At 42.5% G+C, this 27,753-nt stretch overlaps 1 protein-coding gene across 1 annotated transcript; it reads right to left on the bottom strand.

Annotated features, from left to right (window-relative positions):
- Window positions 1-27,749, bottom strand: LOC139655057 (chemokine-like protein TAFA-4). The gene is made up of 4 exons (XM_071532360.1): window positions 27,635-27,749; window positions 19,232-19,387; window positions 8,324-8,448; window positions 1-174 (listed from the first exon to the last, which is right to left on the bottom strand). The coding sequence occupies exons 1-4, from the start codon at window positions 27,747-27,749 to the stop codon at window positions 1-3; spliced, it is 570 nt and encodes a 189-aa protein (XP_071388461.1).
- Window positions 27,750-27,753: the final 4 nt, after the last annotated feature.

A 27,753-nucleotide genomic window follows, 5' to 3' on the forward strand; every position in this document is an offset into this window, starting at 1 on the left:
CTAGAGGCAGGCGTAGAGGCGGATAGCCCCCGAGCTCCGAGGGTGAACAGGGTAAAGCGGGATAAGAGACGCGTAGTCGCCGCCCGTGGAGCTTGTTGTCTGGGCCGAGGTCTGGGTGAGGCGACGGCATCTGGCTGCCAGTCCCGGCAGCTGTGCGGCCACGCTCAGGAGCCTCTGAAAATATCAGCCTATAGCACCCACCAGGACGGCTGATAGGCTGAAAACATGCAGTCCGTTTCCCAACACAGCCTGCCTAAGTACTACACTACAAGTACCGTAATGTCTTATAATTTGAACAAACTGAGGCATCTGTCTGATTGTAAAAGTTGTAAATATCAACAGCAGGCCACAGAAGCGGTGGAACTAATGGTTTCTCTGTGTTAGATCCTCCCTTGTTCTGTCTCATCACTCTCTCCATACCTCACCTGCCAGGGAAATTTATGAGGACACTGTTTCTCCACCCAACATACTAGACAGGAGACATTTCTCAGGAAAACAAACCATTAATTTGGTAAATAAGGAAAGAGTAGCACATTGGGGTTATTAATTATGAATAATGCATGCGTACTTAGCCATTGTTGTCATTGGCGTAAACACTGAAACACTTACTGGTAAGCCATTTCTCTGCTTAGCATAAATGGAGGCTGTTTGCCTGCCGGTGAAATTCATATTTATCTGTCGTCTTACTGTGGTTTCTCCCTGTTGTTGTGTTTGTCTCATGTCAGGGAGCTCGCTACATGTTTGACAGTGATAGACTGTGACAGTAAAGCAAATGCAATTTCTACAAATTAGAAACGGGCTTTAAATAGCACAGTTACTATACCATATATTCTCCAACTGAGTGCCACAGGCCATGCACCATGCTACGGTCTGTATAGTCATACAGTATGCTGAATAGAGACTGCAGAAAATGTGTTCCACTGCAAGTGCTGAAACTCATTATTTTGTCACGTGTATGTGCATGTAATCTTATAGCTTCAGTAGGCAAAATCAAAGCTGTCACTTGTGTTTGTGCACCACATTCTGCATGTAGATATTGTGTGTATATTGCTAGTGTCTGATAGCTATGTATGTTATCTGTGTTATTGTGCATTCAATTCTTTAATTTGTTGCATAAAGAGGCAGACAAAATTCAATTTACACACAGATGCACAGATTCACACACACACACACACAAATATGCTCGCACACACACACACACACACACACGCACACATAGAGTATACGTAATATAATGCCTCCATGGCTGCTTCAGACCAATAGGACACACTGGTGGCCAGCTAATATGCATGTATTTAGCCCCCCCCCCATTCTCACACACACACACACACACACACACACACAAACACAAACACTCATGTGCGCATGCATACACACGCACACCGCAGGGCTCCTCTTTATCAGTGCTGTTCACATTGGCATCGGCACAGGCACTGCCAAGACTGCCAGGCTACGGCCATGCTAATGCAACCCGTTAGTCTAACAAAGGCTCAGGTCAATGGAGCCTCCAGTGGCTAATTGCTTCGGAGAGATAAGTGAGTTTGACGACGCAGCAAAGAGCGGCTCAGCGAGAGGAAGCGGCGAGGGAGAAGACGTTAATGAATCCCTGTTCACTCCACCGTCAATATCGGCCCGTCGCAGGCGCACCGCAAAATGAATATTAAAGACACTTTTGATTGTTTGCCGTTTTTTTGCTTGGTTTCATTGAATTCTAATGGCCTGTGTTGTGGTGTTTTTGTCACATATTCTATGCTGGGTAAGAGAGTGTGGCTAATGCAATTAATCCCCGCACCATCACCTGAAGGCTAACCAGCTGTGGTAGCCAATAAAATCACGTGACCATGTTGCACAATTCTAGTGTGCTGCACTAGAATACAGAATGAAGAGGGCTGAATGAATTGTGTTCTTGAAAAGGGATTAATGACAGGAAATGCAGAGGTGAGCACAAAGAGGACAGATTTTCTCATGCTGATGATATGACTCCCAGTGAGTTTGAGTGTTGATAATAGGCCTGAATATGATTAGATGAGGTTTGAATCAAGTGTTTTGAGAGCTTTTGAGCACACGTCTGCACACATTTGAGTAATTATATATCATGGTTTCCGTAAAAAAGAAATATGAAGGAAGCATTTTCGCTGAAGTCGATTTATTCCCTCTGAAGTGACAGTGACATGACCGGCGACTGCCTTCTGACAGAGATAATGCCGATCCTATCAGATCTTCATCATCAGCTAATCTCCGTCTGACATCTATTAAATCAGCGTCAGATTCAGACAGCACAAGTTCGAGACAGTTTTCTCCGCGATGGCAAAGCTCTCTTTTCCTAGAGCTGACTCAAGTTGTCACACATCCCTCTGCCTCTGACAGACTCACTTGTTCATCTGAAGATTACCATTCTCACTGAACATGAATACTGAACCCATATTTCCTGGATATGGCTGGAGGCTAATACAAATTGGACTTGACAAAAGATGACGAAGAAGCCAAGGCAACGGTGTTTCATCCCTTTATTTCTCCCCCTCCAGGTAGTGATTGTGTGAATTGCTGAAGAGTGTGATGATGGACTATTGGAGGTGCTTGGTTTGACGATGCAAGTGGCCTCTCGGGAGCCACCCAGACTTAGTGCATAAACAAAGGCGTACTTAAAATACTCTTCACACACTATAGCTATACCTCTTTATCTCTGTTTTTTTCTTTTAGGAAGCACATCGTTCTTATGCTCTCAACTCTCTCTCTCTCTCTCCCTCTCTCTCTCTCTTACTCCCCCTCCTCTCTCATTAGCATGTTATTCTGCAGTCATTTCCTCCATGCTGTTTGTTTGCTCCTGTGAGTCCTGCCCTCTGGGTCCCTCCCGCTGCTTGCCCATGGAGATGAAAGCAACCAATCACCACGGGACGCTTATCCTCCAATCAGACAAGGAGGTCAGACCCCTGCTGACACCGAGACACACCCCCTACCAGCTAAAGATTGAAGATTTTTTACATTAAAAAATTATGCCTATAAGCATAATTCATATACAATGAATATATTTTTTCATTATTATTTTTGAAGCTAACTGGTTACACGGATGTTTGAAATGGTTCCAACATAAAGGGGTTTATACGATGAAAGGACAATGTATGGACTGATTCCTGCTAAATTGGCACACAATGTAACATCTCATTAAAGGTGGATATGGCGATACAAAATCCCTTCAAGATAGCTTGAGGCCTCTGAATGTGCTCAATCCCCTTCCTTCTCAGGAACTGGCAAAGGAGGAGGAGGGCACCTCTGTCTTCCTGCAGGGGCAGCCGGCCTGCACAGCAGCTGTAATTGTATACATGGTGCTCTTTGCAGCGTCCCTGGTTAAATAGTGGTGACCCGAGACGAGCTGTGAATCTGTCTCTGCTCTAGCAGGTCTTTGTCTCTCCTCCGAGCGTGGTTGGAACTGGAGCTGGAGCTGCAGCGTCAGACCCCAGCCACCAGGGAGCAGCGCAGCGCAAATTGTCCTCAAATATTGATTCTGCTGCAGAGAGCCATGTAGGACGGAGAGAGCAAGGCGCCAGGCTCATCTACTGAACACCAAACCTCTGGGGGAGAGAGAGATGGAGAGAGAGGGATGGAGAGAGGGGAAGAGCGAAGGGGGAGGAAAGGAAACAGAGCCCTCATCTGGCTCGATATTGCACAGCCGCACTGTGCGCTGAGACGCTTGGACTTATGTTGGCTGTAATTAAGGCCTGTCACTTTCTCCCACATCGGTGTGTGTGAGTGTGTGTCGGTGTGAGTGTGTGTGGGTAGGTGGGTGAAAGTGTATAAATGTGTGGCTGCATGACTTTATATGATTGTGCGTGTATTTGCTTGTGTGTGTTTAAGTGCCTGAATGCAGCCATGTCACCATATCCCCGCTCTAAGTGGACCATTGTTGCTGTAGACACAGCTCAAGGAAAGAGGGCATTGTGGTGTGACTGGCCTAACTGCAGTGCTGCACCGTAGGCCTAAAAATATTCCATGTCAGCGGTCCCGGGAGGAGCCCAGTGCTATCCAGGCCTCTCAGTAATGAGAGAATGGAGCTGCCTGCCACTGGTAGCCCTGCTGTCCCCCAGCTCCCTCTGGCTCAGAGCTCAGCACTGGAGCTGGAGAGGCAGCAGCTCCGCTCCCATAGATTTATCATTGCTCACAAAGCAGCATGTCTGAAGGGGGGGCTCTCACCCGCAGAAGAGAAGCCCCCCTTGGCCTGGCCCCTGGGCACACTGACCCAACACATTCACATATCAGAGAGGCAGACAGAGACAGTTTGAGAAAGACTTGCAGTGGGATGATGTGTGTGCATGTGTGTGTGAGAGAGAAAGAGAGAGAGAGAGAGAGAGAGGGGGGGGGGGGGGGACAAATTGGGAAAGCATAAGAGCAATGAGCATCTCAGCAGTACAAACAGCTGAGGAATAGAGATATAGTGTGTAGGACAGAGCGTGTGAAAAGTATTTTAACTGTGCCATCATTTATGTGATAAGCTATGTGGGGAAATGAAAGAGAAAGACACAAAGAGAGAGAGTGAGTGAGCGAGATAGTGAGGGGGAGAGGGAGAAACGGACAGAGATAATTGAGAGATGTGAGATGGTTGTTTGGGGCACTATGCTATTGTACTCAGCGCAGTAATGATCGAGCCCTGTAGGGAAAAACATGTTTGCAAAAGGTTGAACTGCCATTATCTGTGGCAATTATTTCTGTATATCTCAGTGAAGCATTGATGTGGTAGGGGTTTCTGGAGGCAATCAATAGGCAATGTGAGTACAAAAGCACATCTCCTAATTAAGGTAGTTAGAGAGACCTCTATGTATACAATTGTTTTGTATTTACAGTGTTTTTAAAGATTAAGAACCTGGAGGAAAGAACATGATAGCTTGGAGAGAAAGAAGAAAATACCAGAGAATAAAAAAAACACACATCTGCAATAAAGTGGAATCACAACATAAAGACAACTCTATATCCTTGTTTGAACATTTTATGGGCCTTCTTTTAACAGTTAACATAAGAGATGTCACAGACAGAATATAATAGATCAAAGATATATAGCTTTGGAGGTTGAGCTTGGAAATGTTTCTGGGCAAAAATGAGACAGAAGAATCACACTTTGCTAGCTCCATGGTCACATACTGTACCAAGCTGTATGGAGGCAAGGCTCAATAATCTGAGCCAGTTTTTAACCAATGACTACTAAGGAATAATGGGGCATGATATCTACTTCAAGAGGCAGACATCTTACAAAACATCCTGCTCGCCCTCAATTTCATGTGACATCCACGGCAAAAGATGGGAGATATCTAGAAAAACAAAACATTCCCAAAACGGTTTCAACTAGTGCAAATATCTTACATGAATTTTTAATACGTTGTTATGATCCTACGCTGCAATCCTAATTAGAACTGCAAAATGACTCTCGGAAAACAGTCTTCATGATAGTGACTTGACCCACAAGAGCAATTTGACGCTAATTTGCTATTCGCTAGTTATGAGCTGCTATCTCTTGCTTTCATTTTTCCCAGATCATAAATAGAAAGTCATCTCCAGTATAGCAACAAGCTCTACATATTGATAACAGGTCTGGATTGTGTCCAGTAGCAATCTAAACACAGCTTTTAGTTTGCATCTCACACTCATCCACAAATGCTTTGTTGAAATGCTCAGTCAGCGTTTGAAATTGACCCTTTTTAATCAATCCACACTTTGTCCATTATCGGGCCTTTAGGGAGTCCATGACTGTAGGCTTTTTTTTTGTCCCGATGTACCCTGGGTATCCGCAATTGTAGTCCATTGGTTTCAACAAGCAGCAGTGTGCCATATGTTCGGCTCCATCCACCCCGATATACATAGTTTGTAATGAGTACATTTTATCCCATTGTTGTGTGATGGATAGCCTGACAGCTTTCCTTTCATTGATATTTTCCTCATCGTATGGTAAATATAAGTGAGTCATCCATCCTTTGCACGTGGAGTTCCAGTATCTCTTCAGAGTTTCAGGTTTCATCTTGGCTCAGTGACTCTCTCGCTATCGTGTGACCTAGAAAAGAAACAGTACCACAGATGAGAGAAGTGAACCAGTGACACTGAGACATGTAATTACCTGGAGTGACTCTGTGCTCTACTTCACACTTGATATGAATATTTTGCCCAGTCTAGGGTCAGAGTATAGAATTCCCCGTCCAGCCACTTTCACTCCACTCCTGGCTTTATGTTTCTTTCATTTGATTTAAAATGTTTCTTTGCACCCTTATTGATTGGTTGATTGACTGCAAGGACCAACAGTGTGTCATCCGCTAAAAGTGAATTTCACATGTCTTGAAGCTGTAATGATTCAGTTACACATTGCTTTTACACACAGGAGCAGAAAAGTCTATTTGGAGTTGTCAAGAGTTTGTTTTCCATCAGCAAATCCTACTCTATCCCATAGAGATAGTTCTTATACTCAAAAATCCTTTATTAGTGTTTTTTAAAATGTTTGACCATATACAGTGGGCAATTTTATGAAATGAGAGATGTGAAATGATGTGTCCTATAGCACCGTATCTTCGCTATTCCTTGTTCAACAGTGTTCCAGCGCCTCAGTCAGACAACCCATGCATCTTTCTACAGCACACCTACACTGTGTGGGAGTGAAAGAGAGGTGGACAAAGAGAGATACAGATCATCATCTTGAATGGGGGACTGAGGTAGTGAAAGGAGGTCATGGATAGAAAGATAGAAGAAGGATAAGGGAGAGTAACAGAGAGAGAGAAAGAGAGAGAGAGAGAGAGAGAGAGGGAGAGAGAGCAGGGAGCAGTTGCCAGGGAGTCGATGTCACATTGCAGCTATCTTCAGTGACATCTGCCACCAAGTCTCTTAGTAACTGCTTCCCAGTCCCACGGCACCTAGCAAATGCACAATTAATGTCCACTGATGCAGTCAGCCATTGGCTCCTCATTCCCCTCACAGCTGATCGGCTAGTCAGTCAGGGTGGAAGAGACAAAGAGAGAGACAGAGAGGGAGGAAGAGAGAGAGGCGACATGCAACAGGATCAGGACGACTCCACCTCTCAATCCCTGAGTTGTTGTTTGGCCCAGGGTCATTAATTCTGATGCCAGCGACTGAGCCCAGCAGTCCCCCTGTTCCTCAGTCTATCCCACTCACCAATTTAATTACGACTCTTAATTGTAAAGCCTCTGTGGAAGGCCCGAGCCATAATGCATTCTAATGAATGCGACAGATGTTGTGCTGTTATGCCATCTCTCGGAACAATTACTCTTATGGCGCCTGCGCCGCTCCCCCCACAACTGTTTCTCTTTTTATATTTCACCTGTAAGTAAACTGCACCTGCTCCATCCCACAGCACGCACTCTTGCACACGCATACACACACGCCCCGGTCGTCAGTCCCGCAAATTAACTTTCACACTTCGACAGCTTACAAAGGGCCATGAAGGATCCTCATTTAAATCAATTTATCTCATCTGAATAGCATCAATTTACATGGCATCAGATAGTGGTTGTGTGGTGTACAACGTATAGAGTTCTTGTTTTCTCCATCAAGTGTTTTCCTCCTCGCCTCAGCAGATACAGTTACAGCGGATTAACAAATAAGGCTCACTAGGGGGCTTGCTTGTTGATTAGCTCTTTCTTTTTTCTGTTATTTTTACTGATGTTTTGAATTAGCGCTTAAATTACACTACACTCACTTTTGTGTGCATCTTAAAGATCCAAACAACCTTTGTTTACAAGACTATCCTTAATTTGCTCGGTAAGCACACTTCTGTTCCTTCTTTTCAAATATGAAAAACAGGAATAAGATTCATCTTGTTGAAAGTTTGTTTACCAAACACTAATTGAGACAAGATGCTTTACTAAAAAAAACCCAAGATCAATTCAACTGAAGATCAAGGTCAATTCTAGCTACATCAAATGTTACTCAAGCTGGAACATGCTCAGTAATGCATTTATTTATTCTTTCTGGACATCATGTGTTTCTCAAGGGACTTTTTGATGTGAACGCTGATAGGGTCATGTGCTTTGTTGTTACATTCAAATTAGGAGTCAGTCTTTATCAAAGACTCTGCGCTAATTGGAGTTGGCTAGATATAGATGACACTGTGGCGGCACAGAAAACACTACAGGGAGCACATGCAAGGGAAGGATAAAAGTGTGTGTGAGGTGACATATGCATAAAACGTGCAAACATCTAGTCAATGTCACACAAAAATTACAGACATACAGATAGACAGACCTTGAAAGAAAGAGAGAGAGGCATGCAAGCAGGAAAGCAGTTAGCAAGTACATACACACACACACACACACACACACATAGGCATCCCTCTCACCTTGGTGGTTTTGACTTTGTTGCCGGTGCTGCAGGACCAGCCAGTGAGGTCAGGCAGGACCTTGCACTCCTCTCCATCCATACATGGCTGCATCTGGCACCACCACTTCTGGGCTACGATAGAGGCTGGAGGAGAGGAGGGGACATTTGGAAGAAAAGAAAGACAGCAGGTTACTGAATGGATGATACGATAAGGAGCACTGTGAATTAGCGCCAAATGCTAAACTAGGTTTGGATTTTCAATTTCCCCCCATTGAGTGTGACAGCTAAAATTGGAGCCTGGGAAGCTGATCCCTTGCTCACATTCAAGGGTAACTTTGGAGTACTGCATTGACCCGTATGCGGTTGGGAAGGTTCCTATTTAAAAAATAATCTCTTAATGATTATCTGCTCACTGGAATTAATCACTGGAATATTTTAAGTCAGTAACATACTGTAACCTGATTATTTGTTATTATTAACACCCTCCACTATTATAACCTCTTATTTGAAGATATGCAAAATTATGGTAGTGTCTCTATTCTCACAATGTAAATGCCGTTGCTCTGAACAATCTCGTTTTTTCATCTGTAATAAGATTACCGTGATTTTCAGGGAAGCTAAAATGTATTGCAGTTACCTTTTTTATTGTAATCAGATTAATATAATCCCTCAACATGGGATCTGTTCCTCCCCAGCCCTGTATGGAATGCGTAAGAGAAACATAGATGGCATTGGACAGAATAGGAGATGCCACTGAGAAATATGACGCAAGACTACACTGTCACACCTAGGCAGCAAGGACAACAGATTTCCTTGAACTATCCTTGATAGGACCAATCAGATGCAGTCATGCTGTGCTGCTGACGGTGCTCTGCATCAGAAGACAGCCCATTTATCTATTTGTTCCTGGTTTTTATGGTTATTTTTATGTCATTCTACATTATTGGATACTATTGACAGAGAGTGACAGGAAATATAGTGACAGAAAGGGAGAGACATACAATTTGAGCCCACCAGAATGTACCAGACATTACCACCTATCAATTAAACATTCATACAGTGCTGTTCACCTATTAATGTCCAAAGCAATGCCTCAGAGAGACATTACTTACCTTTCACATTCACACTTTAAAAGGCTATCATGCTGGCACTGTGAAAATGAAGACGTTTCAATGTCAAGTGTTGGGCCCTCGGCCCGGATCCAGTGGTAAAAGCTGGTCATTTAGATATCTGAGAAAAGTGTTCCCAGAGGCATGCATGTGTGTGTGTGTGTGTGTGTGTGTGTGTGTGTGTGTGTGTGTGTGTGTGTGTGTGTGTGTGTGTGTGTGTGTGTGTGTGTGTGAGTGTGTGTGTGTGTGTGTGTGTGTGTGTGTGTGTGTATGTGTGTGCATATGTGCATGCGTGCATGCATGTGCATGTGTGTGTGTCTGTTACTGGAAGTCATCCTGTAATTTAAATCAGAATGATTGCTACTCATCTAACACTCCTGTTGTCTCTGGTATAATCACGGAAACACCAGGCACAGTTATACATGAGCCAGTGTCACTCTATTGCATAATACAGAGAGAAACAGTTGAGAGAATGATGAGGTGTTGCAACCAATTAAAACGTCAAACTTCCCTCAGGTATTTTAGACAAGAGACACTGTGCTAAAGACCTATGATTATGGCAGGTGTGAAAGCCCTTCATGAAACACCTTAATGAAATTATAGGAAAACAAAAAAAAATCTGAAAAAGGGCTTTTTATATTTGGTTTTTTTTTTAACTGAACCTGAAATTTACTATATTAAAAATTGGTCTAAAAAATCAAGTGAAATTTGTATATCTAGTACAATGGATAAAATCCAGATCCAGAACTTTACTAGATCTAAAGATAAACAACAGTAAGAAAGCCCAAACTTTCATCACAACTTACAGATCATCTGCCCCACTGTCTAAACAGCAGACAGCCAGACAAGTGAAAATAAATTAATACCTCTTCTACTAACTCACCCACCCATCCTCCCTTCTCAAGTGTGGATAGAAGGATGGATAAAAATAGTTAACTCCAACAACATTTCTCTAACTTCAATAAGCCCGGAGAATGATGCTGTTTAGACAGAATCCTAGAGAGCTTCGTTCTGTGGACTATTGTTTCCAACAAAGGGAGAGGATGAGGAGGTATCAGCAGCAAAATGGGCTTTCAGCAGAATTATGCAAAAGAACATGGACAAATCCTCTCAAGCGTCGTGTAAGAATAAGAGCCGCGACTGAGAGAAGGGGGGGGGGCTAGGGAGGAAGAGAAGGAGAGATAATGGGAGGTGTTCACCAAGAAAACATCTTTGAAGTGTGGAAATGAGTAACGAAGGGACCTGAGAGAGGGAGAGAGAGAGGAGGGCAGCAAGGAAAGAGACCGTTTGAGGGTGACTATCAGAGAGAGCAAGAGAGGAAGAGGGAAGGAAGAGGATTAAACAAAGAGAACAGAGAGAACGAGAGTAACGAATTGAGGCAAAGAGTGGAAAATAGGCGGCACAAATGCAGAGAGAGAGACAGTGATAGAGGCAGGAAGACATGGGGAGAGAAGAAGGAAGCGAGCGCTGAGGAAGTTGCCAAGTCACCACAATAAATTTCTCACAGCCATCAGGGAGCGCGGTGCTGAACATGCTGTTATGATGCACGAGCTCAGTGGCAGTAAGTGGTTCTAAAAACCAATGGCTGTGTAATGCTCGTTAATGTGGCCATTATGGTGTCGGCGATGGTGCTTTGCACTGCGAGGGTGTTATTTAGAGCTAATGAGCATGGCCTGTGAGTGCTATTATGGAGTTAGAGCTCCCCACAGCTTATCTCACGCTATACTGGGAGGGCGGGGCGGCCATGACACCTAAGCACCTGTCTGTCAAGCCAGAAAATGAACAGGAGTGGGTGAATGGCCTGTGATGTCATGCATAGGTCAAAGGCAATTGGATGGATAGCACTCAAGAGAGTCTCAACAGGTCAATGATAAAAAGATTACAGAGGTGCTCAATGAGTGTGCAGTAGTTAATTGTGAGACCCTCACCTCTGGGACAATATTTTCTGCTGCCGCACTAATAGTGGGTGTGTGCTTTAATCCTTACAGAGAGAGCTGGGTGATGGGCGCTAATTGCATGCACTATAAAACTGAGGCCTTCCAGATCAGATATAGATGACCTGCAATGAAGACTCTTTTTACACAGTTCCAAAACTGCAAAGGTGAATATGTGCAGTGTCAAGTACAGTGTTTGATTTCCACTCTGAGTATGTCTACCGTCTTGAGGTTGCAGGACCTCTCCAATTCTGTACTTTTATCATTTACTGTACCATGTCGTCAACACTCGGTCATGGATCATTATTTTTGCTTCTGCGTGAGTAGCCCACGGCTAGCTTTTCATTTAGTCTTTTCACTTCACTCTGCTCTTGCCGGGCCTGTTCAGTCACATGACTGGGCTGCCATTGGCTGGGCTGCATTAAAGAAGACAGCCACTGATTCCTGTCATTCTCTTGTGTTACTCCAACATTGTTCCACTTCTTTAACCTCAGTCTCAATGAGCAGTGAATACGTGAAGAGAGTGGATGGCAAAATTTTAAACTAACTAATCATTTTTCTGCATTTAAACATTTTTTACTATTTTTTCCAACAAGTATATGTAAAAATCTTCAATATGTTCTATGAATATAAAGAGGGCAGTCGTATATGGATAGCACATACCTCTCAGCCTACCTCCTTTATTTTCGTCAGTCTCATTAAGGCTCTACATTTATATTCACAAAAGGTGTGTATGTTAATTGCAAAACTTATACAGCTCATGCATACACTTCATTAGGGCTATTATCATCTCATTAGAAAAAGAATATGCACTCAAAATGGCTACTCCCTTTTGAGTTCTCACTCAAACTTCCAATTTGGGCTCAGTCGAGGGCAAATGTCTAGACAGTGCGCCTGCTTTGCTTTAGGTGCAGGTGATTAAGCAACACAAGGACTGAGGCTATGTTAGTCCCGGGGTTTTTGTCTCGTCTCTGGGGCTCTCTAAATAAGGTCTGTGGAGGTATGGCGCTGTGAGGCTGCCTACAGCTCTGTCTCTCCTCCCACTGATCACGACATGTCGATCTAACACACACCTGACGAATGGAGCTCATTGTAATGCCTACTGTGGTTACAGACACAAGACTTCTTATTTTGTTGTTTGTGGGAACAAGTCAGCAATATGGGTGTTCATCCCAAAACAGCCACTGTTTATATTTCTTCCTACACCGCCGGCAGCATTGTCATTGTAATGTTTGTGACATCAAGTGGACAAAGTCGAAACTGCAGCTTCCCTCTGTTCCCAACGTCGCCTGTTTACTCTGTGGCTTCACATGCATAAACAATTGCTGCGTTAGTCAGAATCCTGTGAGCAATTATAAGCCAATATGTTCAATAATTCAGTTGTTCAGCATCTTTGTTTCCCCATTGCATTCTTATTGGCTAATCAAAAGCTTGAAAAAGAACCCTCATCAGGTGTTAACCAGGCAACATCAGGTGTTAAACAAACAACAGCCTCGCAAACACTGCAAACAGAAACTTTATGCATACACTTATTTTGGCTGGAAAGACTTTCTGATCAGAACAAAACAAGCTCACACACAAACACACAGTTAACAACCTGCTCCTTTGGGAAGACAAGAGAAATGAGAAAGATGAAATTCAGGCTTCAGTCATTCTGGTGATGCATACAAGTGGTTTATTTTATCACACACTACATTAATAATTCCATTGAGAGTATATATAATATTCTCTTTTAGACCATACTAAGGCAGGAGATGTGAGATCAGATCAGTCACTTTGCTCTACTATTTAACAGCTGACCTGGGAAATGTATTTCATGTGATATAATTGGATATACATTGCCGACAATGCAAGTTCAAAGGGTTTCCTTCGCCCTATAACCCTTTCATCTGTGTGCATTCAAGTCACATGATAAAAAATAATAGATTAGCCTTTGATATACTGTAGAAGGCAGAACTCAGTGAATACATATTCCATTGTATCATCCCAATGGATGCTGTTTGATATAAGGCAGGGCATACTAATACAATATGTGCACTCAGGCATGTGTCTTTTAGAGTGTTTGCCCATTAATACTTTACAAAGGCGCTGGCTGAACTCACTCAGAGCAGAGCAACGCAAACTGGGATGGGAAGTTTACTTTTAAAATGCATCTGTTTGTGTGTATGTGTGTGTGTGGGTTGTGTGACTGTGCATCTGCATGCATGTATGCATACATGCCTTTGTGTGTTTGTGTGCGTACATGGATGCGGTCCCCACTGGGCAGTGAGTGCGTAAAAAAGCATCACAAGCATTCCGATGCCCTTGCTCCCAGGTCATTACTATTTAAAGGGAATATAATGTACCTTCATACACACACACACACACACACACACACACGTGGAAAGAGAAGTGGGGTGGACCCAGAGGTATAGATACCCTCAGGCATTGTAACTGTTCCACTCAGTGATCCCAGTGTACAGAAGCAGCAGGAGAGAAGCATCCATCTCTTTCTAGAATGATTTACTAACACACTGTATCTCTGTTGCTCTGGCTCACACAGCCATGCCAGCACACCCAGGTATGCATGACGAGAAAACGCAAGTGAAAACTGCAATTGAAAAAATGTCAGAAATTGATTATACATGGTGAACAATTGCACAACCACAACACACACACACACAGGGATGGACACTATGGCAAAATGACAAAGGCATGACATTAAAGAGCACACATTATATAAACAGCAGGTTAACGTGTGATGAAAATCTAAACTAGATTCCCTTGCTCAATAACGGAACACACAGTGTGTGTGTGTGTGTGTCCCGGGAGTCCACCGTATCACACCAAAATAAATCCACTCATCCACCTTTTATTAGCTTACTTTGGTCTCTCTCTCTTCCTGCATCACCAAACACACTTCAGTGGCAGTGTCTTTGACAAGGCTTAATGTCCATGTTTACTGGGATCCAGTGTAGCCATCAAACACACTCTCTCTCTCTCACACTCACTCACACGCACACACACACACACACACACACACAACTAGACACATACCTGCAAGCGTACAGACACATATATACATAACACACGCACATACTCACATAAATGCACAAGGGTGTAAAGGGACACTTAAATAACACACACCAACAGACGCATGAATACACACACACACACACACACACACATGCACACACACACACACAAATGCACAAGAGTGTGAAGCAACATTTGAATACACACACAAGCATGGAGTAATAACACACAAAAATAGGCACGCACAGGAGGGCGAAGCGACAGTTGAATGCACACACAACACACACAGTCGTCTACACACACACACACACACACACACACACCCAAGCGGACACACCACACTTCCCCTGTGCTGCATTCTAATAAATAGAGCTGATCCTCTTGACCTCTGCTTATTGGCTATTATCAATTCCGCCCCGACAACTCAATCTTGTAAGCCTCCAGCACTGATGAAGTCTTCAAGGGACTTTCCCAAAGCGCCTTGCTACTTAAAGCACACGCCTTTTATTCACACACAGCATCACCATGCGTTCTCATAGCAAAAATTAAAAAAACATCAAATAAAAAAAACAGAAGTGGACTTCATAATAGGGGTGGAAAGCAGAAAAAAATCTGAAAAATATCATGCTGAATAGAGTTCTCTTTAACAAGTTACGTTCACACTAAAAGGCCCGACCATGCAGCAGTCAGCAATCCGCTGGATCCGCTGCCATTTACTCCTCTTTCACCCAGCATCAATAATGTAGCTCCATTTACACTACAGCTTTTCTACAAAGGCTAGCTACTGAGGGGGTTTTGTCTCTTTGCATCAGCACTAAACCCTAAAAGGTGAGAGAAGTGTGTGCAAGCGTGTGCGTGTGTGTTTTTCGGTGTATAACACAGTGTTGTAAGGCGGGATCCTCTGTAACTATGAGCTCAGAGGTCAGGCATGACTCATGACTTAAGTGGATTTGGAGGTGATGAGAGGTGGTGAGCCTCAGAGGTGAGGTCTGAATAAGAAATTAGAAAGCCTCATGATGAGTGGCCGGGGGAGCTGTGGTGTGTGTGTGTGTGTGTGTGTGTGTGTGTGTGTGAGAGAGAGAGAGAGACAGAGAGAGGGGGAGAGAGAGATCAAGAAAGAATGCCATTCAGTCAGGCATTAATGCTGTCAGTCTGTCTGTTTGTCTCTCCTCTGTGCCATTTTCTTACTCTCAGCATACTATACTGAGTCTTTAACGAGAAGTGAACAAACAAAAACTAGGCAGGAGTGAAGACAGAAGTTGGGAAATTTTCCCAAAATCCTTATTTATCTCAGCATTCATTAAAAAGCCAATCATCTTTGTTATGGTTGCCTGATTTTATCATTATCAAGCTATTGTTCCCATCTAGGAACTCATCAAAGAGGTTAAATAACAAATCTACCTTTTGAAAATAGTGCTGAAATGAACTAGCAGGTTTGTTTTGTAACTCAGTCATTTGAATGGGAAAAGCACCCTCTACTGGCCAGACGCAGGAACAGCACCGCACTAGATGGAGGTAGTGATGAGATGTGGTGCCATATGGATATTTATGACTGTATGTGGGAGGTGGTTGGGAAATCGAGTGCATGCAGAATTGAGCCAGCATTAAGGAAGAATTAAAGCTATTGCACATAAAAACATAATCTATATTTTTTGGTTTTATTTCTGTTTTATTTCTGTTTTATTTCTGTATGTCTGTATTCTGTATAAATACAGAAAGTGGAAAGAAAGTGAAGAAACTGGGAAAAAATCAAAGGTTTAATCTGCATTAAATAAATAAATAAATAAAAATGAAATAAGCACAAGCATTTTTGTTTTTTCAGTCTCTTGAGTGCAAACCACTTTTGGTTTTACCCACCAAGCTAAAATTTGTCAATAAGAACTGTAGTTTAATTCCATTCAAATAATCACAAGTAGGCCTATTTTTCATCCTGTAATGTAAAATGCTAAACCGTTTCCCAAGCCATCAAAAAATGGGTTATACAGCATTACTGAACACCCACTCCATACTGTGCATCTGCACTGCAGAACGAAGCTAGTTAGATAGCTCTCCAGTGAAAAATCTATTCATACATAACTCAATAGGATGATAGGAAATAATTGTTGAATGAACAAACAGGAAAGGAGGCATGAGGGCGACTATGTCTGAGTTCTATGTCTATGAAAATGTATCTCCACAGCTTTGTCAACAGATCTCATCAAAGTCTGTATATTTGTGTGGATTCAGTTTTCACACCCCAGCTGACCTTAACAGTTTGTATAGCCTGTGTGCCTCCGTGATTCACTGGCTCCACTCACACATCAGACAACTATCTATTTCCCACTGGTAGGGGGCTAATACAGCTCGATTGGATCAGATTGGCTGATCGCGTGTGTGTGTGTGTTTGTGTGTGTGTGTGTGTGTGATCCCAGTGGAGTAGGAGTGTCTATGGATGGTGGGGGTCAGTGACATTGTATGTTTCTTGCTGGGCTGAAGCTCTCAGAGGGGACAAACTGGTGGAACCAAGGTCCATGAAAATGACCCCCATCACTATAGTCACAACTGCTTTACACACACACACACACACACACACACACACACACATAAACAAATACATGCACACATGGACTTGCACACACACAAGCAAACCTATACACACATACCCATGCCAATATACACACACAGTATATGGAGATATATAGTTTGTTTAAAAAAATGAAATATCCCCCAACTAAAAATGTAAAACCTGTTCTGATAAAGCAAATGCTGGTAGGAAAGCAAAACTCCCTCTGGATAACTAATAAAGTTTTTTTTTTTTTTTTTTTTAATCTTTTTTTAGATTTGGGTTTTTTTTTTGACAGAATAATTCTTTCCATATTGTATTTTAGCGCGTTTGAATAAAACCCTTATTTGATTTCACACATCCTTAATTTCCCATATCCCCATATATTAAAACATTACCCATTTCCCATGCCTGGGTCTTATTTGTGTTCACATGATCCGACCACATTTTGAGTCTCCAGTTGATGATAAAGTGCAAGAGACTAGAAATTACTTTATCTGTTACCATCTGACATGCGCTCAAGTACTCCTGACTAGATGTGAAATGGAACGCTGTCCCAAATAAAATCAGGCCTTTTAAACTGCGGTTTGAATTTCCAGTCTTGGGGCTGAGGCAGCCTTGGCCGACAGCTGTCGTATATTTGTTTCTCCTTTCATATGACACAGGGGGATAAGGAGAGCAAGGAGACACTAGTGACTGGTTTTCCATTACCTGCATTAGTGGCTTTAACTTTTAATGTTACATGATCTCCTTAGGGACAAGATGAACCGCAAACTGTTGGGCTAGCAAGATATACAGCCTGACTTTATCACAAGACTACACAATAAAAATTTTATTATTTAACCCTTTTTTGAAGATGCTGCAAGTACCATTTTATAGTACAACTGTCTAATTAATTGTGATACCTTGGTAAAGTTACAAATGAGAAACAACAAATGAGACCAAGATGATTTGTAGTCTTTATCTCACACCATTGGTATTGTTATTGCATGCGTTTCTCAAAATTAAGACCACATTTTTCATAAACCCTGCTGCTTCCTGTGGCAAAGAGGATGCTACTAGTCCTCCCTTCCCCTCCCTGGTGTCACTACACATGCATTTGTTTTCTCTTTGGCTTTACTGAGGAAGATGGAAGGAAGTTGGAAGGTATTTTTTCCATCAGCCTTTCACCCCTTCCACCATGTGCTATTGGTATAAACTCTGAAGGCTTTAGCTCTATCTGCACTGGAAGAAGAGTGCCTCTACCTGATTTGTGTCATAAAGCAATCCCCTTTGTGCTGTAAATCAATCCAGCAGATTTCCCGTGAAATTCAACCTAGTAGCACACAAACTAAACTGCTAAGCTTAATTGTAATTGTACTAATTTCTCAAGATGAATGTGGTAATGATTTATTGATGTTACATGTAGCATCTTTAACCACCAGGCAAGCTGATTAAGAGCAAAAATGCTTTCCTTTTTTACAGCAAGTGCCCTTGGGAGTAGTTGCAAAGGACTGCTACACACACTCACACTTTGCAGCTGACCTGGATAAGCACAGGCTGGGGCTGTCGGTCACTGAGCAGCTCCACTTTGTCAGTTAAGTGTTATGCTCAAGGGCAGCTGTCAAACGGGTGAAGAGTTCTTCTCATTCAAAAATTCTATGTAGTGTTAGCTTTCACTAAAAATATGGTGACAATTGACACCAGCTTTTAAATAAATCTCACAAATTGAACATGGTACATTGGGTTTTGTGCGGTCTTTGCACAAATGTCTGATTGTGTGGATAAATTCACAACTCTGGTGAATGATGCTTTGAGCCAGGGATGAAAATATAAAGGGCGGCTTTGGATAGCAGGGCTTTAAATACCACACCTTAAGATATATCCATATTCCTGAATACACACAGTTATTCACACAGTGGCCATTTTGAACACTAGCTATGTCTTATTGTTGTGTACCAAGATGCACATCATACAAATACATATCATTTCACAGCTTCCCCACTGAAAAACTACAAAACAAATGGATCTAAAGAAACCGGAGGGATATAGATTCACAATTTCATATATTTGTCCCATTATCACTAGCTACCAGAGTCTAGCCTAGGTAGCTAGTAGCATAGCTTAGGCCTACTAACTAGTAAGATAGCTTATTAACAAGTAGCCTAAGCTAGCTAACGTCCCTGCTAAATACAAACAGTCATTGTGGTTGTTGTTCCCAAGACTGCAAGCTAACTAAGTCTGTCTGATGAAGTAACACTACTTTTATATCTTCCGTATAGGCTACAGTTTCTCACACGGCATGCTCAAAATGGCCGCTGTGTGAATAAGGTCATTGGGATTTTTACCTTCCACACAAGAGGGTCTGGCTCTGGTGGTGCCAGCAACCTGGCCGGGGAAACAGGAACACTTGACGGTTTGAGAGCGCTCCTCAATCTTGTTCTTATTACAGCAGCGGTGGATGGCCACAACCTCACATGTCCCCTGCTTCACCTGGTAGGGGACTGAGAGAGAGGGAGAGAGAGAGAGAGAGAGAGAGAGAGAGAGATACAGAGGGTATAGGAAAGAGAGAGAGAGAGAGAGAGAGAGAGAGAGACGGAAAGAGAGAGAGAGAGATTATTTACTTGAAATTCATTCCTTTTGGTGTGGTTTGTGGTGGTGTTTTGAAGGTTTTTTGGTGCAAAAGCATCCAATTTAATTTCAATTAAATTTGTGTTGCAAATAACAATAAAATATACACCACACCAGCTACTCCAAGGATTAGGCCTAAGCCCTAATAAAAACTGCTGAATTATTTACTGTTGTATAAACTCCACAACTTATTCCAGTCCCATACACTTTGATTCATAAGTAAAAGCTATTTAGTGATACTTTGGTTCCTTTCTCAGCCCAGTGCCTTCATTAGGAGGCAGCTCTGTTGTTGCTATTATGTACAGGGAAAAACAACACCAATAGTATGAAGTGTAAAAAAAACCAAAAAAAAAAACAATAAGCTGGTTTGATTTCCATTCTCTCGCTCATAATAAACCACTTGATGTAAGCAAACAAAAGATGTGAATATTTTGCACGAGGTCATGTGGAAGAGTTTTAACAACCCACTGCTCTGTAAGTAGGATACACTTCATTGTGGGTTCTGGCCAGCGGCAAAACCATCAGAACGGTTTGAATTTGTGTGTGTGTGTGTGTGTGTGTGTGTGTGGTGATACTGAAAGTCATATTTTAGATCAGAATAATTGCTTTTCACCTGACACCTCAAACACACAAACAGCTTCTAATCTCCCTTGATTATCTTCACACTTCCCAGGAGACTTGGCTCTCGTTAATTATAACATTCTCCTGACAGTAATGAGATAGAAGGGCATGCTTAGCTTAACATGGATTTAACCTACAGATATATACAGTATATATTCAAGCCAGTGGCAAAATGTGTGTCTGCGTGTGTGTGATGCTACTAAGAGTCATATGCTTTTAATCAGAACAATTTCTGTTGGAACAAACAGTTTATAATTTCTCCCTTGATTATCTCCACCCTTCACAAAAGGACTTGTGTCTTGTTAATTAAAACATTCTCCAGATGCTAAATAGTGAGCGTTCAACCACAATCTCTGTGGCTTCTTCTTACTGAAAAAAAACAACAATTTATAGGTTACAGTGCATATTTTAACATCTTTATATTTGCCACAAATCTGTTGATATATACTCTGTACACTGGTTTTCTACACATACAGTATGAGAGAGAGGATAATGTGTGAATGTGGGCGTATGCTGTATGTTAATGCTAAGTAGCGTGTATTGCATAGTGCCTAGTGTATACATCAATGCTAATCTTATATTTTATGCAGCCCACTAACTCTTAGAAGGAGAGTTTATTTATGAGCACCTAAAGGAAAATGCGAACACCAAATGTTGGGTAAAATGTTTAGTAAATCTAATCTTAGCGTATGGCTTCTGAGCAGATTCCAGCAGCCTTGTATTTGCTCTCAAAGCTTGTTGTGCGCTCCTGAGAGTCTCCGACAACCTTTCCCAGGCAAAGCAAACCCTGCTGGCGACATTGCTGCCTAAGCCTCTTTACAGCCCGGGAAAAACCTTGGTTATACTGTACCATAAGCCCAGCTTTCATTTATGTACGTGACTTTGTCGAGACTCCAAAACTTTTCATGTTCAGCTGAATGAGCTTTGCAGACAGACACAAATGTGTGTAAGCTTGCGTGCACACGCCCAGGCGCACGCAGTCACACACACACACACGCAAACACTCACGTATACGCACACACACACTCTGCAGAGGGTTCCATTTCTGCAGGCCGTGGCCCCTCTCATCCTTTCTGATTTAAAGTTTGTTTGTTCTCTCCTCCAGAGAGCCCCATCAATGATCCCTGGCTCTCGGAGGGCGCCCCTCCGCTATCATCCCTCCACTTTCATTTCCCTCACTCCTCTGTCTCAGGCTCTCCTGGGGCTGGAGCAGCTGCCGGATTACCCCACAAACACACACACACACACACACACACACACACAAACTGATAAAATCTAGAATAGAATAGAACAGAATAGAACTTTATTGTTCAAACAATGGCAATCTTTTTTTTCTCCTTTGGACTCAACGAGACAAAGGCTGGTCTGCATAGCCTTACATAGCCTCAATAGTAATTCTAATAATTTAAGCACTGAGTAACACTGGAATTAATTGAAAGTACAATTAAAAAAACAAATTGCTTTTGTTTTAATCAGACTTGTACCATCATTATCATTCCACTGGATTGAAAATTATTTCCATTGTTCGTGCAGCGGTGAAATTGTGTCCTGCAAATAACTGGGTGAGGATGGTCACTCAGCTGCCCCCATCTCAGAAACGGGAAGCTTGTTAGTGAGAGAGAAAGAGAGAGAGAGAGAGAGAGAGAGGAGGAGGAGAGGCTGTGTCAGGCAGCAGGGAGAACAAAGAGCAGCCTGCCTCCTGCTGGCATAATGAGGTCAGAGGGTTCACAGGTCTCCTCTCTTCCTATCGCATACATCAGACCTGGGCCAAGGCTGTTTGTATTTTAAAACTGTAATGAATGTGTGTGTGAGCAGGCACGCAGTGGAGGGTAAACCCCCCTGAACTCTTTTATTACCCGTCTTTTTTTTATTTGCAGAATACCCAACCTTTTTTATTTAGGCTGACTTGAATTGAACTTAATAAAGTAAATGCATAGTATACATGAGGTAAATTCATGGTATGCATCATAGTAGTAAATAGTGTCGGACTGATGTTAGTTATATGAGGATATACTGTAGTCTTTAAGGGAAAAAAACATACATTACTTTTTTTCCTGAAACTAAAGGTGATTTTTGTTGTTCAAAGAAAAGAGGATAGAGAGAGCTTTTGGGGTTTTGGTGTGTGAAGGTATTTGTTGAACTTTGGTTTAAGGTTGGTGCTTAATGAGAAAAGGTGTTCCAAGGCTCTTCAAGAGAAAATTTGAAAAAGCTTTGTTTCATGGCTAGTTCCAAAGGGCATTACAAAACAACTCCAACTCCAAAATGCAAGTAGAAACAGATTTTTGTTATATTGCTGGTTGTTTGCCTTGTAACAATCACAGACTAGAGGTGATAGATTACCCACCTTTTTATGTACTACAAAGAGGCGTCATTTGTTAAAAACATGTTACCACCCCAGCATGCACACGCTCACAAACACTCCACCCCGTTCCAACCAGGACCCCCAGACCCTCCTCCTCTCCCCCGCTCTTCACGCCCAGTGTCTTGCATTTTATTTTAAATCACACAGTAGGTGGAGAGAAGCTCAAACTGGGTGCAGAATTACTCTTTAAAGTTCCCGATATAAACTTGAGGTATTTTCACTTTTAGATTCTTAGAGATTTAGACCTGAACAAATGTGCTATTTTCAACTTTTATAACACAATGTAATTCAAAATATTGATTTGTTTTACCTCACTGTTTTCAACAAATCAAATCTTTTACAGCCTCAAAATACACGAAAGACTGATTTATTTCTTGTTTTGACTCTATCAGTCCTTGAATGCAGAGCGCAGTCAATCAATTTGAGAGTGAAAAACTGTCTTAAATCTACTGGTGACAATGTTTCTACGAGTGGTGTCATACTGAAATTATGGATTGGGACTGATGAGAATTTTCATGTGTCCAAGAGCCACAGTGTAAGCAGTAATAGTAATATTTTATTACTGCTCCATATTGATGGCGTCCTGACATTTTTTGTATGCCCATTTTTGCTATTTTTAACTGTAATGGACAGCTGACATTCTCTCCCATGAAGAGAAAATGTTCCATCATGCCACACCATTGATAATGTAGGCTCTTTCAAAAGGTCAGAACACTTGGGTGTTAGATACACAGGATTCTATGGCTAAAATCTATTAAATTGTAAATGTAAAAAGAAAGAAAGAAAATAAGCTCAATAAAATTACACACTTTTATTGACCAGAAATAAGAGGTGTCATGCAATTTTATTTTTGTTATTTATTTTAGTGCATAATACACACATTTACATGTACTATATTTAGTGCATCATGGTATCATACAAATGTGGTTGGAGGTTCTGACATTCTATTAAAAATGGAGGTTGTCACAACTTTCGACTTGCTGCAAAATTTAGATGCCTTAGTGTTTCTATTACAATAAACTTTTCATAAATTCTTCATGGTTGGTGCAACCAGTTGAAGTAGAATATGCCAACATCTTGCCTACCTAAAGGAGGTTAAGGTGGTTGGCCAGCTAGCTCAGATGAAAGTTACTGCTTCCTGCCTATGAAGAATTTTCAAAAGATGCTCAGCACTCCATTAGCAGGTCTGATCTAAGATGGGCTGCATGCAGCCAGTAATTTTTTCTTAGATCAGCTGGAGAAAAACAACTTTGAACATTTTTAGATAGGAAGGAAAAGGTCGAGTCAACATCCAATAGTGGCAGAAACTAAAATAGTGTCATAATAGGTACGATAAGTCCAAGTCGTCAGAAAAGTGGCCTTGAGACTCAAGTGCTACAGTTCTGATTGTAAGCCTTTTCATATTTCTAGTTAGTCTTTCCTCCACCAGCCTCTGTGCAGACTACAGAGCGTGCCTCTCGCTCTAGGTGGCCCTTGATCTGTTTAAGATTCATGTGTTGAGCAGTCAGCCTCCAGCTGTATATATATATAATGACAGTGTATAATGTCTCAATGTTGCTTTTAAACCATCCTGTTATGGCCGTCTCAGTGTAATACAGCCGAGCACAAGCTGAGATGAAAAGACTTCTCAAGCATGGCTAAATGCTTCTATTCCTACGGCAGGCAAAAAGACGGGGGGGTTGACACTAGCTGGGCGGCCAACAAACTGAGCTACCTTGAACTGATGGGTTAGCCAGGCGATTGATGTATTCTGACAGACACAGGCGAGCAGGAGCATTGTGCAATTTATCAAAAAGCCGTGTCTTTCCCTGTCAATAACTGACGAGCATGTCCGCTGCCGTGAAAGGCCAGACATTTAGCATCTCTGTCGGCGGCAAGTCAATGCAGAGAGGGGACATCCCGGGCTAGGTTCCTGTCACAGTGCAGCAAGGTCTCTGTGGGAACACGCAGGCCACTTTCAGGAGCACTGAAGATTTCAATGGGATGTAATTTAAGATAATATGATAAGTACCAGCCAAAGGGAAAGATGAGATGTTATGATGATCAGGTGTGTGACACAAAAATGGAAACGTCTCATATGTCTTCCCATATCCTCTACTGGACTGCTCTACAAACCCAACATGCCTGTTTCCACTCATTCCCCCTATTCGCTGAATCTCATGATATTGTTTCACATTTAATTTCCAACCCTTCCTCCCTTCCTTCTTTCGTTTGCCCTCCTTAAGCCCTCGGCTCGCTCGTTGCCCTTCTTCCCCCTCGCCTCCGCTGCTCACCTACTCCATCTCCCCCTCTCCCTGATCCTGCACAGCCCATCAATCCTCCTGACATTATCTGTGTTTAACAGGCCCCACATCAGGCCCCACCCCCGGCTTTATGCTAATTATTATAACAGGTTGTTGGTACGGCTGACTACTCCTGCGCAACGTACCTCATTTATACGCAAATCTATCCCCAATAAAACCTACTCACTGAGACCCTGCCAGCGCTGTTTTTCAAGGAGACAACTCACGCGCAGCTGCAGATGCACACACACACACACACACATCTAGAAACACATGCATGTTCACATATACATGCAAACACATATGTTTGATGTGTTTATAACAAAATGCCTCACATTTAAAGCAGACTAGAATGCTCTAAATCCCCAATTTTACAGCTTTCTCGTATCACTTTGTAAATACAGTAATTGTGGAGTAGTAAAAACATTTTCCAGGACTATGCCTCCATATGTGTAAAATATAACTGAATGCAATTATGTATGCATTTCAGACATTGTCAGCTCAAGAAATGATCAAGTGCCTCTCAAACTTACAGCACTTCACATGTGGAACTCACCAATGTGATATGTCACCAGAACTTTTGCAATAATCCCTGAGATGATGTGTGAATATTAATTTTGTATTTAACCATTTTTTCTAAAGTCTAAACACTGTGAGTGAAGCATAACTTTCCTAGAGAACTAGTGTATTTGGTTAAAGGTCTCCTGCAGAGGTGAGCTTGCAGTAACTTGTAGACTTAATATCTTGATATTCAGGGCTCATTGACTTTGATAAGCCTTAGAGTCGGGAGGAACCTTCCAGCTATGAAATCGCTAGTCAGATATAGGGCCTCTGTAATGGAGAGCAATATGGGTCCCAAAATGTAAAAATACTCTTCTGACTGTGGTTGTTAGAGCTCTTCTTTTTCCATGCTTTTGTTTTGTTTTGTTTTTTTATCGTATACCGGGGACATGCAGGTCAGATGGCTAGATTTGTTGGTTTTCCAGTACACTTTTGAAACTCACTTCAGGCCTTCAGGTCAGTTCAAAAGCAGCACCAACACAACATAAATTGGCTTTTAGACTCACAGGCCTGCCCCTGTAGCACCTAACTGTCACCTGACTGCCTCTATAGGTACAAGATTTTATCCACACAAACATGTAAGTCTGTCCCAAGTGGGGAAGTTACTAAGAGTTACACCATTACTGTAAGGGAGAACAAATAGGGTGAGTCAATGTATATATTTTAAACCCATGAGAGCATTGGCAGGAAACAAGAAAAAGGCACATTATGTAAACTGACAACTGTCAGTCAAATCATTTCTGCATGTTTAGATGTCATTCAGTCCATCCATTCCCATTATAGAGTTGTTGTTTTCGTGGTGAGTTTCTGTAAAACGACAGATTGCTTCTGAGAATGACATTGAGTAAATGAGCCTGAGATATAAAAAGAAAAAAAAAACAAAGCTCTAGTGGAGCATTTTTTGACCTCCAGAGCCACCATGTGGCAGCAAATGGTAAAACACCAGCCAACACGGATCAAAACAAATGCCTCATTGACCTGCCAAGAAAGTAACAGGGAACACTTAAGTAGAAAACAGAGAAAAACTTATCTAGCAGTCATAATGTACAGCCAATTATTTTTCAGCCTCAAACCGCTGTGTGTGTGTGTGTGTGTGTGTGTGTGTGTCATGTGGCTTTTCATTGCCAACAAGTCCTAAACTTCCACCAATTAGAGGAATTCCTCTAACGAAATGCACCAGTCGGTTTGGGAGCAAGTCATCTGGCGTTTTTCACAGCGAGAGTGAATGGAGGGGGTAGATGCAGGAGGAGGGGGACCCAGGCTGACCTTCACAACACACCGGGCCTGCAATTAGCAGCGTCCCTGCCGTAAGCAGGCTGCCTCCTCTCCGTCAAAAGGAAACTAATACCATCAGTCACTGCGGAGACTGGATGCTGGTGGCATTTCTGTGGCACATAAAGGTCACCTTGCATCGGGAGGAAAAACACGAGCAGTGAGAGCTAAGAAACCAAGAGATAATTAAGGAAATTGTCATAATTAAGTGCCAGAAAGAAGTGACTTGGGAAGGTGTCGGCGACCAGTCACGGCGCAAGACCCAAGGCTGTGACTCAGCACAACTGTCCCTGTAGCCAGCCCCAATGCAATATTAATAAGATTGTGTTGGTCACTTTTTGGCTGGGAGGGAAGCCTGTCATAATGACTTATGGAAATTAAAGATAGAGAATAGATTTAGCTTGTGGGTCTCAATTAAGGCAGCGGTGGATATGGTTTTCTTATTTATTTATTTTTGTCATGGATTTCTTAGGAATATCTGAGGCGGTGCTTTGGTGGAAGGGGAGGAACTGCAGTGCTATGCATATTAATGTAGGCATGGGCAATTATGAGCTTTGGGATTAGAAGTTACCAGCCTAGCCTGGTATACGCGGCCTCTAACACACGAGACCTATGCCCTATTTTACAGTAACCCTAAACCACTATGAATCAGGCCCCTCGAGAACAATGCTATCGGCTCCATCCTACTGGATGTCTGCAACCACTCTGAATAGATCAGATCACACCCGTACTGATCTATTTGTGTTGACAGCTTGTGACAGCTTAAGTGCCATTTGCTGCATGGGCTCTATCATTCAACGGGGGTGTGTTTGCATCCAAGCCCAAAACGAGGTCTCGTCTAGATTACAGTCTGTCATATTGAGGGACAGAGCAAATTGTCCCCGCAGAGCCCCCCTCCCCCGCGATCGGGGGAGCTCAGTTAATGACAGGCTCAGGGAACATGTGTTGTTCCTGCACACTGACAGTGTAATTAACCTCTTGCAGTGTTGGGGAGGGGAGGGGTGGAGCAAGACCTTGTGTACCTGTCGGTCCCCGATGGTTACGGTTGCCGGCGGACAAGGGGTCAACGCAGAGCATCACCACGGCGACGAGGAAGGCCACCTGCAAGGGCCAAGCTGACCTCGCCCACAGCTTCATCCTG

This window comes from Centroberyx affinis, unplaced genomic scaffold (assembly GCF_046629955.1).
Source record: "Centroberyx affinis isolate AG114_WGS23_722 - 3 ecotype Tasmania unplaced genomic scaffold, CSIRO-AGI_Caff_v1 ptg002186l_1, whole genome shotgun sequence".
Classification (NCBI taxonomy): domain Eukaryota; kingdom Metazoa; phylum Chordata; class Actinopteri; order Beryciformes; family Berycidae; genus Centroberyx; species Centroberyx affinis.